Source organism: Marmota marmota, unplaced genomic scaffold (genome assembly GCF_001458135.2).
Source record: "Marmota marmota marmota unplaced genomic scaffold, marMar, whole genome shotgun sequence".
Classification (NCBI taxonomy): Eukaryota; Metazoa; Chordata; class Mammalia; order Rodentia; family Sciuridae; genus Marmota; species Marmota marmota.
The window spans coordinates 4,390,667-4,411,325 of NW_026000082.1; the positions used below are offsets into that span (position 1 = coordinate 4,390,667).

General features: G+C 32.3%; 1 protein-coding gene across 1 annotated transcript in view; it reads left to right on the forward strand.

Annotated features, from left to right (window-relative positions):
• Dock7 (dedicator of cytokinesis 7) overlaps window positions 1-20,659 on the forward strand; it is a 181,412-nt gene that overhangs the window by 92,116 nt on the left and 68,637 nt on the right. Inside the window, exons 18-26 of the mRNA XM_048816301.1 lie at window positions 1,718-1,804; window positions 6,214-6,445; window positions 8,859-9,023; window positions 9,960-10,129; window positions 16,220-16,312; window positions 17,517-17,606; window positions 17,940-17,975; window positions 18,554-18,649; window positions 20,461-20,601. Of these exons, the coding sequence (XP_048672258.1) occupies window positions 1,718-1,804; window positions 6,214-6,445; window positions 8,859-9,023; window positions 9,960-10,129; window positions 16,220-16,312; window positions 17,517-17,606; window positions 17,940-17,975; window positions 18,554-18,649; window positions 20,461-20,601 (1,110 nt within the window). The remainder of the gene's footprint in view (window positions 1-1,717; window positions 1,805-6,213; window positions 6,446-8,858; window positions 9,024-9,959; window positions 10,130-16,219; window positions 16,313-17,516; window positions 17,607-17,939; window positions 17,976-18,553; window positions 18,650-20,460; window positions 20,602-20,659) is intronic.

The window sequence follows — 20,659 nt, forward strand, 5'->3', positions numbered from 1 at the left end:
GTTGTCTATATCCTCCTGACTCAATCTGGGCAGATCATATGACTTAAGAAATTTATCTATGCCTTCACTATCTTCTAATTTATTGGAGTATAAGGATTCAAAATAGTTTTTGATTATCGTCTGTATTTCTGACGTGTCTGTTGTGATATTGCCTTTTTCATCCCGTATGTTAGTAATTTGAGTTCTCTCTCTTCTTCTCTTCGCTAGCATTGCTAAGGGTCTGTCGATTTTATTTATTTTTTCAAAGAACCAACTTTTAGTTTTGTCAATTTTTTCAATTGTTTCTTTTGTTTCGATTTCATTAATTTCATGGTAGCTACTTTTAAATTCTTGCCAGATCTATTCAACATCTATGTTACCTTATTATCAGTGTCTGATGATTGTCTTTTCTCATTTAGGTCAAGATTTTCCTAGCCTTGGTATGATGCATAATTTTCAGTTATATCATGGATATTTTGGGTATTATGAGACTCTAAATTTTGTTTAAATATTTTGTCTTAATAGCAGGAAAGGGAGAAACTAGTACCAGGATAGATGAAGTCCAAATTTCCCAAAGTGTCTGCTTTCACTCCCTGGGATTTGTTGGTTGGGGGCATCAATGTGAGGTGGAGATGGGATTGCAACCTCCTTGCTAGACCTCTACTGACAACTCCCTTTTGGGGTGTGTGTGTGGCGGGGTGCCTTATTACTGTTCTCTGCTTGTGTCCACTGATACCAGGGTTAATTGGCGAATTGTTATCATCAGAAGGGAATGGGCTACCATCTGTGTCTTCTAAATACCACCTAAGTGTGGTTGGTTTGGGTACCTCATTATAGCTGACTTTTAGCCTGAGCCCCTCCCTCAGTCCAGGGAAATGAGAGTGGACCAAGATTTGTTCCCTTATGATTGTCTGGAGTATTGCTGGCTTTAGCTATAAGGAAAATGTTTTTCTTGGGGCATTGCTTGTCTGTGTCTTTTGGCACTTCTGGATTGCCATTCTCTCTAGCACCCAGTTCTGGATATGTAAAGCAAAAATAAAACCCATGAAATACTGCCTTATAGTTTCTTGTATCCTTAGGTCTCCAGTTCATCTTCATTCTCATCTGCACTTTTCAGTCTTTCCATTGATTTTATATACCGTGTTCCAGGAGTTTTAGCAGCACTTAGCAGGAGGAATTGAGAGAATATATTTATTTGCTTTTAAAAATGATTTTTATGAAATAATTTTGATACTACTAGCAATATATCAGGAAAAAACCCCTATAATCCTTAGGACAAGAGTTTCTTTGCTTGTGAATGTTTTAAAGCCCAGTGAAAACACAATAGGAATACTGAAAATAAAAGGGAATGCTATAAGCCATTAAAATTACATCGTCTATGTGAATTTATTGGTGTAAGTTAGATTCATAATGAATAGTATGTGAGAAATAGTTTTTAAAATAATAATGTTTGATATTAACTATGAAAGGTTTATGTGTAAAGATGAAGACTTGGAATAATATTAAGGGGTATCTCTGGAAAGGTAGAAATTTGGGGCATTTCTCTTTTTGCTCCTGAGCCCTTTAATTTTTTGTAAAATTATTAATTTTGTAATAATGAAATTTAAGTATTTAATTGATTTACAGTGATTAAAATATATTTCCACAGTACTTTTTTCTAATTGAATTGTTCTAATTTTTTTGTTTGTTTACTGAACTGATAACCTACTTTTAAAGAATCTGTGATATGATCTTTCAGGTTCCTCTACCTGGCATGAAATGGGTAGATAATCACAAAGGTGTGTTTAATGTTGAAGTTGTTGCTGTTTCATCTATCCACACACAAGTAAGTGAATTTTAATAACTATTTGATTAACTTTTATTCAACTAATTAAGAATTATCTCACACTATGTCAGTTTTGTTATCTGCCATCAGAGTTATAGGAATGTATGTCAGTTAAAAATATTTAGAAGTTGTTTTGTTTTTTAAAGGAATAAGCAGAAAGTCATTGACTGTTAATAAAAGCATACATTTTGCTTAACAATTGTCATTGACTTTATTTTGAACACTTAAGTGTCTTTTTTCTAAGTTTCTGGTAAATGATAGAGTTTTAGAGTTGAAAAACTATCGTCCAACTTACTTTATTTTTCATAGGTTAATTATTTCAAATGGAAATAGTTTTTAAAAGTCATTTACTCCAAATCTACACTTTCTGGAACACACCAACTTCTTCTCTAAGATTTTATACCTTGATCTTTGACTAGAATGCTTTTCTTCCTAATATTCATTTGACTTCTCAGAGTTTTTTTTTTTACTTCAAAAAGACTACATTCTTTGTCAACTCATTTAGACATAGCAAGCCCATCACTCTGTGTCAGCTGACCATGTGTTTTCTACTGAGCACATGTATGTATGTGTCTCTGGCATTTTCACGCTCTTGAATTCTCTCGTGTATCCCCTCCCACACACATATTTATTGTGTTTCCTCCATATATGGCAAGTAAGCTCCATGAGGTCAGCTATATTACCTGTCAAGAGGTTTCCATTTAGCCAGGCACAGTGGCACTCACCTGTAATCCCACTGGCTCAAGAGGCTGAGATCACAAGAGGATTGCAAGTTCAAAGCAGCCTCAGAAAAAGTGAGGCGCTAAGCAACTCAGTGAGACTTTGTCTCTAAATAAAATGTGGGATGTGGCTCAGTGGCCGCTGAGATACCCTCTCCCTCAAAAAAGAGTTTTTTATTTAAGAAATAGGGGAAATGGGAAAATATCATAATAAAATTAATACTATGGAAATTAGTATTGTGGTACTAATGGTATGGATAATTTGGCTAAATCCTTTCAAGTAGGAGGACAAAGTTGTCTGTTCTGCTAAGGACTGAGATGTTGCATTGGTAAGTAGAATTTACCATACTGAGAAAAGGATAATGGCAACTCAGGTGAGCAGATAACAAGTGCAAAGTGATAGTAAGTAGTCTATGTTTAAGGACCAGCAAGTAATCTGGTATAAATGCAATTTAAAATGCATAGGAAATCATAATAGATGAGTATAGAAGCCCAGGTTGATAACAGATTAGGAAGAACCTTAAATATCATAGAGTTTAGAGTCTAGGTAGATAGTAATTTCTAACCTAACAGAGAGTACAAGTAGAGTAAACTTGGAGCATATAAAAGTAGAGCATATGAAAAGAGAGCAATTGAGACTCCATATCATGTACCGCCACAAGAATGGGATCCTAATTAGAATAAATTATACTCCATGTATGTATAGTATGTCAAAATATACTGTCATGGATATTTAAAAAGAACAAAAAATTTTAAAAAAAGAAAGGAGAGCAGTTATAGAGCTAATATGAGTTTACTTTTGAACTTGTTAGTTTGAAGTATCTGTGCACTTCAGATGGAAATGTCCTAAAGGTAGTTGCAATTATTTGGGAGTTTGGGGTTGAAGGTGATAGAACAAATGTGATAGGTGAAATTAAATTGGTGAATGTGATTTTCTAGGGAGAAAAGGTAGAGTGAGAAGAGGTGAGTGTTTAAAATAGAATTCAGGGGTTTGCCAACCTATAAAGGCAAGGGATGTTTAGAGGGCTTCCCCAAACCACCTTAGGTTCAGTGATTTGCTAGGAGGACTTGCAGGGTAAGTCATATAGTAATACTCATAACTGATTTATTTTAAAGAAAGGATGGACATAGTCAACGAAGGGAAAAACTACCTGGGAGGAATCCTCAGGCCCAAGTTAGTCCTTATCTGATGAAGTCACATAGAACAAGTTGAAAGAACATATGTAAAATGCTGTCTGCCAAGGAGGTACAGTAGAGGCTTATAGGGTTGTTTCTGGGGGCCAGTGTTATAGGCCGTCTGCCTAAAACATATTAAAATTCTAGACTCCCCAAAGGAAGGCAGGTGTTTACCATAAAGCATACTATTTACTTAGTTTAGGCATGTGAGCTATTCCCTAACAGTGGAAACCAGCCTGAAATCCAAGTTCACAGATACCCAATGAAGATCAACCATGTAAGCAGGCCTTTCTAGGATAGCAGTCTTAAGCCTGCTATTTTAACTCTTTTCTGCACATTGAGGTAGGGGAAAATAAAAAGACATGGCACCTCTATGCTGTTTAGAAAAAAAAAAAATTGGTAATCTCTAGGTTTTGTTTAGTAGTACACAAGTAAGACCCCATAACAGAGTAACTCCAATGGAATTTTTCCTTTTCTGATGTTAGTGGATGTGTCCTATGCTTCCTATATATCTTGTTCCTTGGTTGGTGAAAAGATTGACCTGATAGTATACTGTTGAACATATTCTTTCCTTTTATAGGAGAATTCTTAATATCACATTGTGTCTTCCTAAATATACAAGTACTCTCTTTTTCATGCTGATTTTTCTGCCATTTCTATAATTGTTTTTAGTTTTTTTTTAGAGTTGTCAGTACATGGTTACTCCTAAGTTTGTTTCTCTGGATACAGATTATGTGTTGTCCTTATGTGACAGAAAAGAATTTAGGGCAAAATATATTATGTAACTAGTTCAGAATCTATACAATGTAGGGGAAAAATAAAGTGCAATTGTCTACTGTTTAGCAAGCATCCTGGCACCCACAGTCCTGAAGATTAATATTAAAAATTTCATTAATTTGAAAACTACATAAAACAAATAGAGCAATTATTATAACCTTTTTAAAATAAATTTTTTAGTTGTAGATGGACACAATACCTTTATTTTATTTATTTAGTTTTATGTGGTGCTGAGGATCAAACCCACTGCCTCACACGTGCTAGCTAGGCAAGCACTCTACAACTGAGCCACAATCCCTATTATAACCTTTTTAAAGGATCAGTTGAAAGTAATAAAGATTTTTTATGATATTTATATTTTACTTGTAACTTTTTGAAATATATTGCAATGATATAAAAATTGATAAAAAATAAAACAAATTGATCAAATATTATAGCCTTTTAAAAAGATTGATTGAAGACAACTCTTTCTTAGGATGTTTTATAAATTTTTTTATAATTCTTTGAAATATACTAAATATATAGTTAGAACTCAATTGATTTTTTTTTATTCATTTAAATACATACTGTAGAACTATATTAGAATTTTAAATGTGAAGCTGAGCAGCATTGCTACCTCTTCTTGAAGTTTAATTTCATTGTGAAGTAAGTGTAAATCTTCCCCTAGTTCAGTAGACTTGCTCACACCTCATTGATCAGCACATGGTTATTTCTAGGTATAAAGAACACTGGGAGAGTAAGCTTCTACTGCTTAAATAAGACTGGTTCTGTTGGCAATGTAGACACAGGCTTAATAATACCAGTCAGGATTTAGTTGGGAGACAAATCCATCAATGATTTGAATGTGGGAAATTTAAGGCAAATAATTATTGACTAGGTTAAAGATGATTTGCTAACTAAATGGGGGTAAAAGATAATTATATGAGGATAACAGAGATAACAGTAACAGAAAGCATCAAGGAAGGACTTAGACACTTAGAAAGGATCCTGAGGCTGATAGACTTCTGAGGAGGGGATGCTATGGTTATAAGAACACATCCCTTGCTATTCAGTGAAACTTGGTGGAGAATCCCTACTATGGAAATATGAGAACCACCACTACTGTGGTGACCACTTCTTCCCATGTCTCTCACCTCTGAGCTGCAGCATTCACATCTCCTAGCCATCACCTGTAAAACAACTAAGAGGAAAGAAAGTCTCTTTATATTCCTCAAGCCTCCAGACTGCCTCCTGTACTCTCTACTGTCTGAGCCTGACCATAAGCAGCTAACAAAAGAGAAGTATAGTTTGAAGAAACTGGCTCCAGTAGTATGCAGTAGGACAAAGGTGTGGATTTGGCGCTGAGAGACAATACATTAATAATGGGCCCACGTAGATTAGTAAGATACCTGCCATAGTAATTGAGCTCCAAATGAATAAGCTCCAAACTGAAAGAGGAAAGCCTTCATTAGTATTAATAGATTTCTTGAGTAACCAGTAATATTGGAGGCAGCTGTCCTACAATAATTAGAATAGATGTTTTTCAATTGGAAAAACTGTTTAGGTAAACATATATATATATATACATACATACACACACACACGTGTGTGTGTGTGTGTATGTGTGTGTGTGTGTGTGTGTGTGTATGTGTGTATGTATTAGCAGTTAATATGAGAGATCAGTGGTCCATAGCCCTTTAGGATTGGGAAGTTTTATAGTTATAATTGTTTAGTGCTTTTGTTTATTTTTGGTTTTAGGATCCTTATCTCGACAAATTTTTTGCTCTGGTTAATGCTCTGGATGAACATATGTTCCCAGTCAGAATTGGGGACATGCGAATCATGGAAAATAACTTAGAAAATGAATTGAAGAGCAGTATTTCAGCGTTGAATTCATCACAGTTGGAACCAGTGGTCCGATTTCTTCATCTTCTGCTTGATAAACTGATACTTTTAGTTGTCAGACCTCCTGTCATTGCTGGCCAAATAGGTAATTTATGTATTTATTTATTTTTAACTTGGAGATGAAACATGAAATTTATAAATTTGAAATTTCTAACTTTGTTTAAAAAAAAGAGAAGCCTTGCTTCCATTTTGCTGATAATAAGGCTTGTTTTATTGGGGGAGGTTATTTATTTATGTCATCAGAAAGTAATAACTACTTTTTAAAAATAAAATGTGCCATATAGACTTATTATGGAAAATAAGTTTCAAATTATGGAAACTCATTAATTTATGCATTCATCAATTACTTATTTACTGCATATCTGATACTGATAGTCGCTGTCCAAGGCATGATTCCTAACTTGAAGATCTCACAGACTAGTTAAGAAAACAGACAAATGGAGAAAGCCTATTACATTTTACAGGTCATATAATCTACCACATCTGCATTTTCATTCATCTGCTGTCCTCCATTGAATATAGGTCTTCTTTCCTTCCTTTGTTCAAAATCACTGTTTTCATTTTCTTCTGTGTTGTTCTAGAAGGAGCAATGTTTCTTATCCTCACTCTTGCCAAGTTTTACTCCTCTCCTTTTGCCCAGTTTCTACCCAAGTCCTATAAAGAAGTTGAACTTGAACTAACTTATTAGATTGGGTTGGGCTGGGGATGAGGCTCAGTGGTAAAGCATTTGCCTAATAGCATAAGGTTCTGGGATCCATCTCTTGATTGCAAAACAAAACAAACAACTCCTGCTAAACAAAAAAGATGAAGAAAGGTTCAGTTAAGGGATTAGAAAGATCCTGTTACAAAAGTTATAGGAAAAGCTTTTAAGAAAAAACAGGCCAGCATTGTTCTTTGATGTAGATTGTATAAATTAAAATATAGTAATAACAATAATAACAAACACTTGGATAGCACTTACTATGTTCCAGGAATCGTGCTGTGTGCTTTATTTATGTTACTGTATGAAATCCTCACAATGACCCTATGTAGTAGGTGCTATTATTACCATCATTTCATGAGTAAGTAAAGTGATGAACATAATGTTTAAATTTTTTACCTAAGGTCGCTCAGCTGGTATAACATATCTCAAGCAACAGGCTCTTGAGTGCCTCAACTCGTATCTGGAATATTTGAGAGTGTCCATTGGTAAAATTTACAAAAACAATTTAGTCTAATTGAAGGTAGAAATAATTTAAGAAGTTTAGAAGAGAAAGCAGGGTTGATTTAGAGAATAAGAATGGAGATATTTGAGCATATTAGGGTGTAAGAATGGATATATTTGAGAAAAATATATAAGATATGCAATAGGAAAGGATTTAGTTAATAAAGCAAGTGTGTGAGGTAAGAGTGAAAGTTCATAATATCATTCATACAGGGAAGGGGCACTGTTTCCTTTGGAGAGGAGATATAAGTAGTTTCCATTTTTTGATAAATTTGTTGAAAAACTTGAGGAATTTCATGCTTTAATATATTTCTTCTGTGAGATTAAAGGCAAGATTTGCTAAGAAGGACATAAGGTAGACTTGAAGTTTGAGGATTCTTTGAAATAGTTACTATGAGAAAACAAACAGGGAGAGGAATTAACTAGGAACAGGTAGAATTGCTAAACCCCATTCAGGTTTCTGTTTCTGGTCTCTTTCCCTTCTAGTTCAGTATATATAGAGTAATATTACTAAATAACCATTTAGTTTGATTATTCTGCTTTTAGAAAGCTTAATTGGGCCTCATTATCTATTCATAATTTCCTGTCTTAATTAAATACATTACAATATCTGAGGCTCATTGCTCCAAATGACTATTTGGTTTACATATGCAGTGTGCTATTAGAATTTCTCCACTTTTGCAAATTTCTTGTGATATACTGACTTGAATGACTGAATAGGTAGTGCTTACCCAGGCATTGAAAATGCTATACAGTCAATCTGCTTTTCTAGCTCCTTTTTCCCTTCTAATTATTTTATAAAAATGCACTAATTTCAACTGTTGTTTATTCAGCTATTCTCTTTTCATATTTTTAGTAGTTTTAATCATTTTTCTTGATATTGTTAATTTTATAAACAAAAGTAATATGTGCTTATGGTATGCAGTTTAGACTTTCAGAGTCATCTTTAAAATGAAAAATTGCTTCTCAAGGGGATATAAAAGATAGTTTTTTTTTTAAATCATGTACTTTGTATTGTTTTATGAAATAACAGATACCTGTTGGGTAATGTTTTGGTTTTTGACCAATCAAGCCCATACAATTTCATATTAAATTTGTAATATAATTTTTTTCTCATTTTGTTTGCAAAAATCTTTTTGGTTCAGCTAATCCATCACTAAAATTAGTATCAAATATTATCTTTATATACTTGCTGTGTGTAATCATGATTCTTAAATCCTATAGTGATAATAAAATCTTGGTTTTCATGGAATTTAGATTCTAAAAGTTAAACTATTTTCTTCCTTTTTAAAAGTTAATCTAGGTCAAGCATCTTTTGAAGCCATGGCATCAGTTATAAATCGACTTCACAAAAACTTGGAAGGAAATCATGATCAGCATGGTAGAAATAGCCTTCTTGCCTCATATATCTATTATGTTTTTCGCCTTCCAAATTCTTATCCTAATTCACCATCACCAGGTATTTTATTGTTTTTACTGTGAAACTGTCTTTCATAAATTAAATGTTCATGGCAAGATTAAAACATTCTTTTAATCCATGAGCTTATGTGTGCATTCGATAGCAAATGTTTATTGATACTGCCTAAATACCATTCATCATGCTAAGTTGCTGAAAAGGTTATTCTTTTAAGTGTCGTTATTTATACAGATTCCTTTAACTTGAATTGAGATCTTGGTTAAAATAATTCTTGGAAATGGACCTTGAAAATAACTTCTATGTCTCTGAAAGTGTTTTAAAATTCTTTGTTAAGATAAAAGAACCCGATTTGTCAGTCAGAATGTTGCTGGGCATTAAAGAAGAAACATGGTAGATTAGCAGTTCCTCAACAACCCAGTGAAACCTATAATATTGTAAAAAATTATTCTCTACAAAAGCTCTCATTTCTTCTTGATCAGTAAAATAACAGCCTTTCAGAGTATTGGGGCCACAAGTTGTTGCTTGTCTTTTGTATGACTTTGGGATAGTGGTGGTAGTTGTGGGGGATGTCTTAATTTGAACAACCTTTTAATTGTTCAGTTAATGATTATCATGTATATACTTTCAACCTGCTGACATGTTTGCTGAAGGTAATGTATGTATGTTTGTTTCCTATTCATTTTGGCTTTTATTGTACATGTAATGTGTAATTTAGAAACACTGAAGAAATAATTATTTTATTTATAATTCGTATACTTTTGTCAACTGCTATAAAATGGAATTTTTTTGTGTAACTATTGACTGTTCTTAGGTGTTTTTATTTCTGTTGGTATTTTTTAAAATAGAGTATTTTTCGTTTCGAAACAAAAGCAATTCATGATCTTTGCAAATTTTTATATAATGGCAGAGACTTTTTTCAGGTCCTTCCCTGAGTAATTTTCTTAATTTAATTTTGTGCTGTTTTATGTGCAAATCCAGGTCCTGGGGGTTTGGGAGGATCAGTGCATTATGCCACAATGGCTAGATCTGCTGTGAGACCTGCAAGCCTTAATTTAAATCGTTCTCGAAGCCTTAGTAATAGTAACCCAGATATATCTGGGACTCCAACATCACCAGATGATGAAGTTCGGTCAATCATCGGCAGTAAGGTAAACTGACCATATGCATCATAAATTTGGTTTTCAGTTTATGAACAAATTAGAAATGCTCAATTATTTTAATTTATTTTTAATTTTTAGACGTATATGAGTTAAGAATAAGTCAGAAATTGTATATTTCTATTCTGATATAGGAATAAGCAAGAAATTGTACTTCTATTATGTCAAAAAAGACTATTTTATGTTTCTATCAAATATAGTTGCTAGTACAAACTGGTTGGTATACTCTCTTAAACAAAACAAAACAAAACAAAAACAAAAACAAAAAACCTGCCAAATTCTAAAATGTATCCAGGATAATTAGTTACATGCAACTTATTGTCATCTGCATCCTACTCTATTGTGTGAAAAATGGCTAGATTGATTTTCTTTACAAATTAAAAGGGACCTATGTGACTGATGTATAAGAGACATGCCATCATTGATGTGAACTATGAGACCACACTTTCAAAAATTAACCTTGATTAGTATTAGAACCACATTTCACAGGAGACTCTATGAATTTAGCACTAGACTTATAAAAAAGTATGATTTCTTTAATGATGATTAATGATTATCCCAGACAACAAGAGGCCATATAGTATAAGATCCAGCTATATTTTGTTCAAATCATCCATCTTTATTATGTACCCTCCCAAATACTTATTACATTTCTACATGTAAAGCATGAACATAACTTATGAGTTTAAGCAAGACAGACCAAAGCAAAGACCAAGGCCAATAAATCATATCATGTGTTTTGGCTATATTACTTCTTATTTTTTGCTATTCGAAAAGAACATATTATTTTCCTTGGCATTTTACTCTGTTGATTTGGATAGGAAGAGAATTAATAAAGGATTAACTAATAAAGGATTAAGGATCCATGTTCAACTCTTAACTTGAACTACTATGAAAGTTTTAAAGACCTAGATTTGTTAGATAATAATACTTGAACATTTCTCAAAACCAACAGAACTATTCTTACAGTTTTATTGTATAAAAATATAGATAGCTTATGTAGTTACAGAAATTTTACACTCAGAAGCTCAATTTACATTAAGGAATGTTAACACATAGTAAGGTGCATTCATATTAAATAATTTGTAGTTTCTTAGATTTTTTTTGCAGCCTTAAAATTTAAATAGTGATTAAAACATCTCAGTAAGATCTGTATGAATGTCTCTCTTATGAAACAACTTTGACTTTTTGAACTCCTAGGGAGACCAATGTGTAGATGTATATAGGGACACTGCAGAGTAAGCTGAGTAATATAGCAACTGCAAAAAGAGAAGGCTCCTTGCTAACATATGTTTTCATGATTGGGAAAATAATTCCTATTTTTTAATTCTTGTTTTCATTCTTGATCATATCTCATTGTAACAGAGGTAGTACTTAGCATTACTTATATGCTATATTTATAAATTATGAAAATTTCTACTATAGACAGCATATTCCTCAAGGTTCTACTTTTAAAGTGTGTCCCCTTCTGTAAGATTTGCATTATGCCTCATTTAACATAATTCTTGAGTTATTCCTTATAGATGTGTTTGATAGATTATAACCTCAGGATTTATAACAAAGAGATATATATGTTGGAATGATTTGTTGCCTTTTTTCAAGATCATTAAATGGGACATAACAGTTTTACATAAGTAAATATAAACTAATTTCTGAGAAAGCCTTCACAAGATGAGAATTTGTCTTATGACAATTCAGCTTTCCCCTAATTAAGTTTTATTTGAATAGTTTATGTGTTGTTTCTTCTTTTTATTGGAAAAGTCTTATTAGCTACTTCCATATTGGATTATCATTTAGTTATAATCCCTAATATTAATGGTATATAATTGTGTTTCAGAAAATGTAAAGAATCTACATTCTGTATTCCATATGCTGCTCACCATTTATTCTCCCAGGAAATGATTTCATGCCATAGTATGTTACTCAATACCTCTCTCCTCTTCTTCCCTTTCACTTTATCTCCAGTTTCACTGGGCAAACTGAAGTTATCAGAAGAAAAATTTCATAGACTTAGTACTATCATAGCTACCTACCTACTACTGACTACTTAATAATCTGCTATAGATGACCTATCCTTCTTTCTAAATTTATTCCTTCCACTTGTAGAGAAGCTCCCATTTCTTATTACTGCTACCTATAGTTATAGTTTACTCCAGCAGTTTTTTCATCTCTCTCCTGCATTATCTATTTCTACACACACAAACACACACACACACTTTTTTTTGTGTGTGTGATGGTGCTGGGGATTGAACCCAGGGCTTTGTGCATGGAAGGCAAAACACTCTACCAGCTGAGCTATATCCCCAGCCCTGTTTCTTCCTATATTTTGAATCATTCCCATCCATATACAGGCATGCTATTATTCACTCATTAAAAAAAAATTCTCTAGTATTCTGCTACTATCTTCTTTTTCATTTGTTCACTGACATGTCTAAAGCACTAAATGTGCAGCATACTGAAGATGCTTAATAAATATTTATCCAATGGATGATTGTAAGCATGGAGCATCCAGAGCAAGAACAATTTACTTATTAAAAAAATCAAGTTGTTGGGGCTGGGTTTGTGGCTCAGTGATTCGTTCGCCTAGCCCATGCAAGGTTCGATCCTCAGCACATAAAAATAAATAAATAAAATAAAGGTATTGTGTCCATGTGCAACTAAAAATTTTTAAAAATCAAATTGTGCTTTTGCTCACAGCCTTACTATTAATTAGGTATTTTAAAATCTTCAAAGATTTGACCTTAGGGAAGTTTTGGTTATATTTGATTTCCTAATATTGAATGCAGAACATCTAAAACTTAAGAATATTTACACAATACAATAGGCATTTATTATTCTAGTAGTTGTAAACATATATTTTTGAGATTTTGTTTATATTTATTTTGCCCAAATACTTGTGTTTTCTTAGTCATAGTAAGAGTATTTTAACATTCAATTATATAAGCATATGGTTACCTCAGGAGTGAATTTTATTGCTTTATTTGTGAAAAATGAGAGAATCTGTTGTGTTAGGCACTGAGATATTATGTATATAAGGCAAAGTCTTTGTATTATAACATGAATATTGATGTCAAATCACATGTAGTATGGGCCTTGCTCAAGGAACTTTTCTATACCTATGGGACAAAATGAGAGCTGGGAGTACAACTTGGTGGTAGAGTGCTTACCTTGTATGTTTGAGGCCCTGGGTTGAATCCCTAGCACCACAACAATATATAATAATAAAAATGTTACTGGAATTTGGCAATCAAAAAAACCATTCAAATACATTCATGTGCACACCCTAACCCTAACCTAAGTTTATCTATTCTTTATTACTTGTGGATCTGTAAACATAAAATTGTTACATTAGTAAATATAAGTCAAAATTTGCTTAATTAGAGCTGTTTGATGTGATTAACTAGCTTTTTAATCCTCAAATTATTTGCTTTGTAACCCTGGAAGTTATTTGCTTTAAAAAATAATTGGCCACAGGTTTTCTTTAAATAGTTAACCTTGAGTTGAGCACAGGGGTATTCACCTGTAATACCAATGACTAAGGAGGTTGAAGCAGAAGGATCACAAGTTCAAGGACAGCCTCAGCAACTTAGTGAGTCACTAAGCAATTTAGCAAAATCCTGTCTAAAAATAAAAAGTGTTAGGGGTGTAACTCAGTAGTAAAGTCCCCCTGGGTTCAATCCAATCATCATCATCATCATCATCTTCTTCTTCTTCTTCTTCTTCTTCTTCTTCTTTGACTATATAAGTATAACTATTGAGAGCATCAGTATTATATACATGAAATAAAGTTTGTGGTAAACAGATACTTTTTTATTCTCACTTTATAGATTATCATATACCTCAGCTTTAAATAAGAGAATTATTAAGCAGTAACTTAAAAAGTAGCTTGAAGGGGTGGTTAAGTTGTTTCTTTTGTGGAAACTTATAGGAGGGAAAAACACATTTATAATTCTGCAAAACTCAGATGTTCATGTTTTGTTACTTTTGTAACATGAGAAATGATTGTAAAAATCTAATATGGCAGAAAGAACCTTAGGCTTATACAGTAAAGACCTAATTTTGGAAAATAGTGAAAAACTTTGTTTTAACTTACCTGAAATACATGTGTGTTAACTTGTTTAACTAGAAATATTATAAAGGAGTTTTGAGAAGGCAGGGATTTTATTTTTAATAAATTATTATTTATCAAATTTTACTGGTATTTGTATAATATCTAATTTACTCTGCTACAAAGTATTTTTTGATAAAACATGTATGGAAAGTTTTTTTTAAATTTGACTTTGAGAGTTTACTATATTTAAGACATTGCATTTGTTAATTTACTTCTACTATTTAACTTGATCCTTAGAATTTGAAGAAGATACTATCATTTCTCTATGTAGTTTATCTTAGATTTTGTAGTTAATAAGCAGAAGAACCTGGATGAAACTTCATTCCCATTTTAAACATTTGTTGTCAAAAAATAAGAAATAGATGATGATTGTATCATATTTCAACTTCTCTATATACTTGAAAGAAAAAAAAAAAAACGGGAAAAGGCAAAGGAAATATTCCTCCTAAAACCAAACTCCTAAATAGCTACAGTTCTTTCTTTGCCTTTTCTTCATCTTTTGAAGATCTCTTGAAATATTTTAAAAATACTGGGACCTCACATCCAGCAACTCTGATTTAATTGTTTTGAAGTAGAGCTCTGCACATAGGTGCTTTTGTTAAGCCTCCCAAAGGACACTACTGTCTAGAAGTTGATTGCCATTATTACAACTCTTGTGTGTTCTTTTACCTGGCTGGCCTTCCTTTGGTGATTTCTGGTTTGGGTCCATACTCATGCTCTAATATTTTAATCAGCTTGTCTTGGGTTGTATTATTATTATTATTACTACTACTACCACCACCACCACCACCACCACCACCCCCGATAATCCTCTAAAAATTCCTTATAGCTTGCTCCAGTTCCAATTAGCAGGTTCTCATTTCCTTAGCTCAGTTTGTTGAATTAGAATTTTTGGAGGTAGGGCCCAGAATCTTGATTTTATAAAACTTTTAAGTGATTCTGGTCATCTGTCAGGGTTAAGAAATAAAAGTATAGCTTAAGTTCCTTTCACCAGGTATCATAGTAACCCTTTCACATAAAGACAGACATAATTCACTTCTAATCATACCCATTAATTAATTAAAGAAACTATAAATTAATGAAGGTGGTGATAAAGATATAAGTCCTATAAACAGATCCAGCATATTTTTCTTATAATATTTATGTAAAATTGTAGCCCATTATGTTTAATTACAACAAGTACAATAAAATCTTGTACAAAAAACAGAACTCCAAATCTACTTTTTTAAAAAAATATTTACTTTTTAGTTGTAGATGGACACAATACATTTTATCTATCTATCTATCTATCTATCTATCTATCTATCTATCTATCTATCTATCTATTTATTTTTATGTGGTGCTGAGAATGAAACCCAGGGCCTCACATGTGCTAGGCAAGCGCTCTACCACTGAGCCACAACTTCAGCCCCTCCAAATCTACTTTTATTATTAGGAAGGAAAAAATATTAGGATAATTTTCTTCATAATATTTTACTTCATTTTTCCTAGTCCCTAAAAGAAAGTGAAATAGGAGGCATGGTCAAATAGAAATGTGGAGTATTATTGTATAGTAGTTCTGATGAGAAATGTAACTAAATTAGTGTTTAGCATAGAATGAAATGTTTTTCTTAGATTTTTTTCCTTTAAACCTCAGTTTAGTTCAGAGAAAATTTTCTGATGCTAATTTGAACTACCTACCTTTAATAAGAATTTGAGAGGGTGATGGTATGAAAACTTTAGTTGTTAATATTTGGCCCATTAAATGCTGTACTTAATATTCTTGATTATCTTTTTTAAAAAAATTATATTACATAATAATATAATTTTGGTGAACTAATACTCTATAGGTGCCTAAAATTTTGATTGCTTTAACAGTACTAATTAAAAACATGTTTGCATTGGAAGGTCTGGATTTCTTTAAGAATAATTTATAGCATGCAACATGTAATATTTCTTTCCTTTCCAACTGCTTTCTATTATATGCTTAGGGTTTAGATCGCTCCAATTCCTGGGTTAACACTGGTGGTCCAAAAGCTGCCCCATGGGGATCCAACCCCAGTCCAAGTGCAGAATCAACACAGGTGGTGTTTACATTAGAGGTTTCTTTATTGGCTGCTGATGTTTCCCTTTAGAACATTACTTTTTAGTACATACTATGATTTCAGTGGCTTGCTTTTTTTTTTTTTTTTAATAATTAAAGTGTGTATTTTTGTTTCCTTAGCACATTTCCAACTACTATGCATGAATACCACCAATAGCACCAGTAATGTTCTCCTTTCCTATTTCCTTTCTCCTGTCCTTCCTCCTATACTCCCTGTCAATATTTCAGTGCCTGCTGCTTATGCAATTGATGGCTTTTATAACAGTTTCTACTTTAGGGGTTGCACATCTTTAGTAGGAATTTTGAATAGTTTTTGTGGAAAAACCCAACAGTTTTCCTATTGGATTTTGTTTTAAGGGTAGCTATTATTATATCATTTTTGTTTAGCATTCACTGTCTTTTTTTTTTTTTTCCACAATCACTGAATAGAAAGAGGGGTAGGGTAGTAAGTTGAAATTAAATGTGAATAATGTATTATCCCTATGCTATAAGATTAAATGACAGAAGCAAAAGTTCGTTTTAATTTGTACAGTGTTGCAAAGTATGAAATGTTATAATTTAGTTGAATTAGGTTTTGCTTACTTAAGACTAGTTGCTTGATAGCTAATACCTGCATGATACCTCTAAATATACTTCTCACCTGTGTGTTGGCTTTGGAGGAAAGTCTCTTATTCTTAAAGAAAAATTTTAATTCCATTTAATGTTAAAAATGATTTATATTTGTTATACTACATAACATACTTGAGTGATAGCTTTTGATAATAGTGAAAAATGAAAATTTAATTTTAACTTTTTATTTTCTTTATTAAATACAAAATTCTTGGTTTCTTTTTTGGTCAGAGACCAGTTGAGAAGTATGTTTTTACTTTTTATATATTTTTACTAGATATGTGCATGTATAGAGATCACACAGATAAAAGTTTCATTCTTTGCAGCACTCTAAATAATAGTCATTAAAATATTTATTTTTTTACAAACAAAAAATATATGGAAGCCATTTTGATACTTATCATACATTATTATTAAAACACTTTAAAATATTGTAAATGAGATGAGCAATAAAATAGATGGTTGTTGAAACCATAGTAAAACTCTCTTTTTAAATTGTGCATAATCCTTGAGCTGCAAAGTCATCCACTGCAATGTTAATGTTATCTGGTCGTTCATTCATCTTCACTCCATAGGCTATGGATCGAAGTTGTAATCGTATGTCTTCGCACACAGAGACGTCAAGTTTCTTACAAACATTAACGGGACGCTTACCAACTAAAAAGGTAGATTCATATGAAGACAAATCATAGAGGGGGAATATGATTCCATCAACAATATAGTTGCAAAATTTCTTTACATCATCAATAAGAGATATTAAAACAATGACGTTGTGTTTAAAAATACATCTTAGCAAGCACTGCTTGTCTGATGCCTTTAACCAATACTTCTCCAATGTGAACTCTTTTACTTAAAGATGATGTTTTATTTGGGGGATTGACTGTTTAATTTAGGGTTTAGTTAATTCAAATTTGATCATCAAATTTTAGTACCAAAAAATGTATCAATTCTTAATTCTGTTTCTGTAACTGCTTCTGTTTTGTGTTTTAAATCTCCAGGGAAAGGAAGATGAGTTAGAAAAATTTTCACTCTTAGTAAGATATGTTGATTTGCTTCCCTTCTGCACAGTTTTGTTAGTCCTTTTTCATATTAATATACACTACTTTGCAAATGCTTTGTATGCATATCCATTATAATGCAGGGATTTTCTATGATTTTTGAAAAAAGATTTTGAACACTTGAAAATTAAAGACTTCTAGCAAAATTTAAAAATTTAAAGGTATTTCCTAAATTGTACCAGCAAAGTTCATGAGTGTATTTGTGTACGTTAAAATATGTATTTTAGACACAAACAAGATCTTATTTGTAACTGTGAGTTCTTGGTCCAGTTTTTGTTTGCAGGTACAATTTAGGAGACTAGTTCCCAGCTGTCCTTTTAAAATTACATTTTACTCCAAGATAACATGTAATTTTTTCAGCTCTTCAACATGCCACTGTCTTACATGCATAAATAGCCGTTTCGTTAATGGGTGTCTTCACTGCATCATTGAATGGTTCACATGCCTTCTTTTGCTTATCCTCATTTTATCTTCATTTGTACTTGCATTATTATTTGGCTTATGTTATCATCAGATTTGACTTTGATAATAACTTTGGATTTACTTCTGGATAGCTTTTTCACGAGGAGCTGGCTTTGCAGTGGGTTGTTTGCAGTGGCAGTGTTCGGGAATCAGCTTTGCAACAAGCCTGGTTCTTTTTTGAGTTAATGGTGAGCGAACTAAACACATCCCTTAATATTTTTTCCCTTGGTGAACAATTTTGTGTTAGCTCATTTTTTATCTTAGAAGTATTTTCTGTTGCACATCTTATGGTCTTATACATACCTTCAAGACAAAATTATATGTATTACATTTCTGAATAAACACTGTGACACTCAGCATGTTTGAGGTGAAATTGTAAAGAATAAGGTTCATGGCCAGGCATGGTGGTGCATGCCTCTAATCCCAGTGGCTCAGGAGGCTGAGGCAGGAGGATTGTGAGTTCAAAGACAGCCTCTGCAAAAAGCAGGGTGCTAAGCAACTTAGTGAGACCCTTTCTGTAAATAAAATACAAAATAGGGCTAGGGATGTGGCTCAGTGGTTGAATGCCCCTGATTTCAATCCCTGGTACACTCCCTGCCAAATGAGGTTCATTTTAACTCTTTTTACAGGGATAGTTGCAGAAGCTAGCAGTCTTTTTCCAGGAAACTTGTGCTATATTCTCTCCTAGTCTGGACGTACAAGTGTATAATGGCAGTGCTGTAGATTTTATACCAAACAAAGGTAAAATGAGCATTATAAATGTCTATCACCATTATTGTACCTAGAAAGCTCTTAGGGAAAAGTCAGTTACAGCCAGTAAACAACCATCTTTTGTTTAATTCGATGATATTAAAAACAAATAAATGAACTAATATTTTAATTAATGAATATAGTTATAAGAAAACATGTATATATGTACACATACCAAATTAAAAAAATATTCTTCAGTTGGGTACAATATTCTAACATATTACCAAGATACAGAAAAGTTTAAGTAACTTAATCTAAATATATACAGCTTAGAGGTAGCAGAACTATGATTTAAACACAAGCATGCTGGCACTAAGGAACTTCTTCTTTCTCCTTATCTCTGTAAATCTGGATATCATTGAAACTTTTCTTCCAAAAAAGGAGTAGATAAAAATAAATAAGAAACAAAACCACAACAAAGGAAGAAAGAAAAAAGGAAAGTGGGGGAGAGTGAGGGATGAAGAAAGGAAAGGGGGAAGGAAGGCAGTAAAGAGACCATATATAAGTGACAGAAAACTCATTTTTCCTCCTAGATGATAAGTAGCAAATTTATAAATCATATGCTTTTTTATAATATAAAAATTATAAATTTGACCTTTTTTTTAAAAAAGAAAAAATTCTTTCTACTGTGTTCAGATTTCTTAAATGTAAGTCAAAAGACCAGTTCAAGACTTAGCTACGTTGTTTACTAACCTTAGGACTTGAGCTTCAATTTCCTTGAATTTAAAGTTTAAATCTCTTTATTATCATTACAACAGCATTGTAATAAAGATTCTATCTAAAAGCATTCTATGAACATAAATCACTGTTAATTTTTATCTAATATTTTATTATTAATATGTAATCATTAAATATGTATTGTATTCCTACCATGTGCCACTTTACAGTAGATACTAAAAACACTACAGTGAAGACAGAGTCTCTAACCTTTCAAAGCTTAGAATTTGGGGATATGGAATAGCAAAGTTAATTAAAAATTTTCTTAAAGGATTTTTTTTTCTGTTGATATACACTGACTGTTTTTTCTGTTGAAATCCAGAATAATTTTATGAAGATAATATAGTGATTGACTTGTATTGTGTTTGATATTTCTTTGACACACACAAAATATTATTTGAAAAGCTAAAAATGTTTCAGCCACCCATTAAATAACATGGTATATTGAAAAAGTAGCCTGAGTGTTTAGAATTATTAAAACTGTTAAGAAAAATCATGAGAAATTAAACAAATGGCTTATATCTTTTTTCAGGTAAAAAGTATGGTACACCACTTATACTTTAATGATAAACTTGATGCTCCAAGGAAAAGTCGTTTTCCAGAACGTTTCATGGATGACATTGCTGCTCTTGTCAGCACAATTGCTAGTGATATAGTTTCCCGATTTCAGAAGGTAGTGATAACTTTTTTCCACTTATCTCTTTTCAAGCTAAGATTAAACCACCATACTT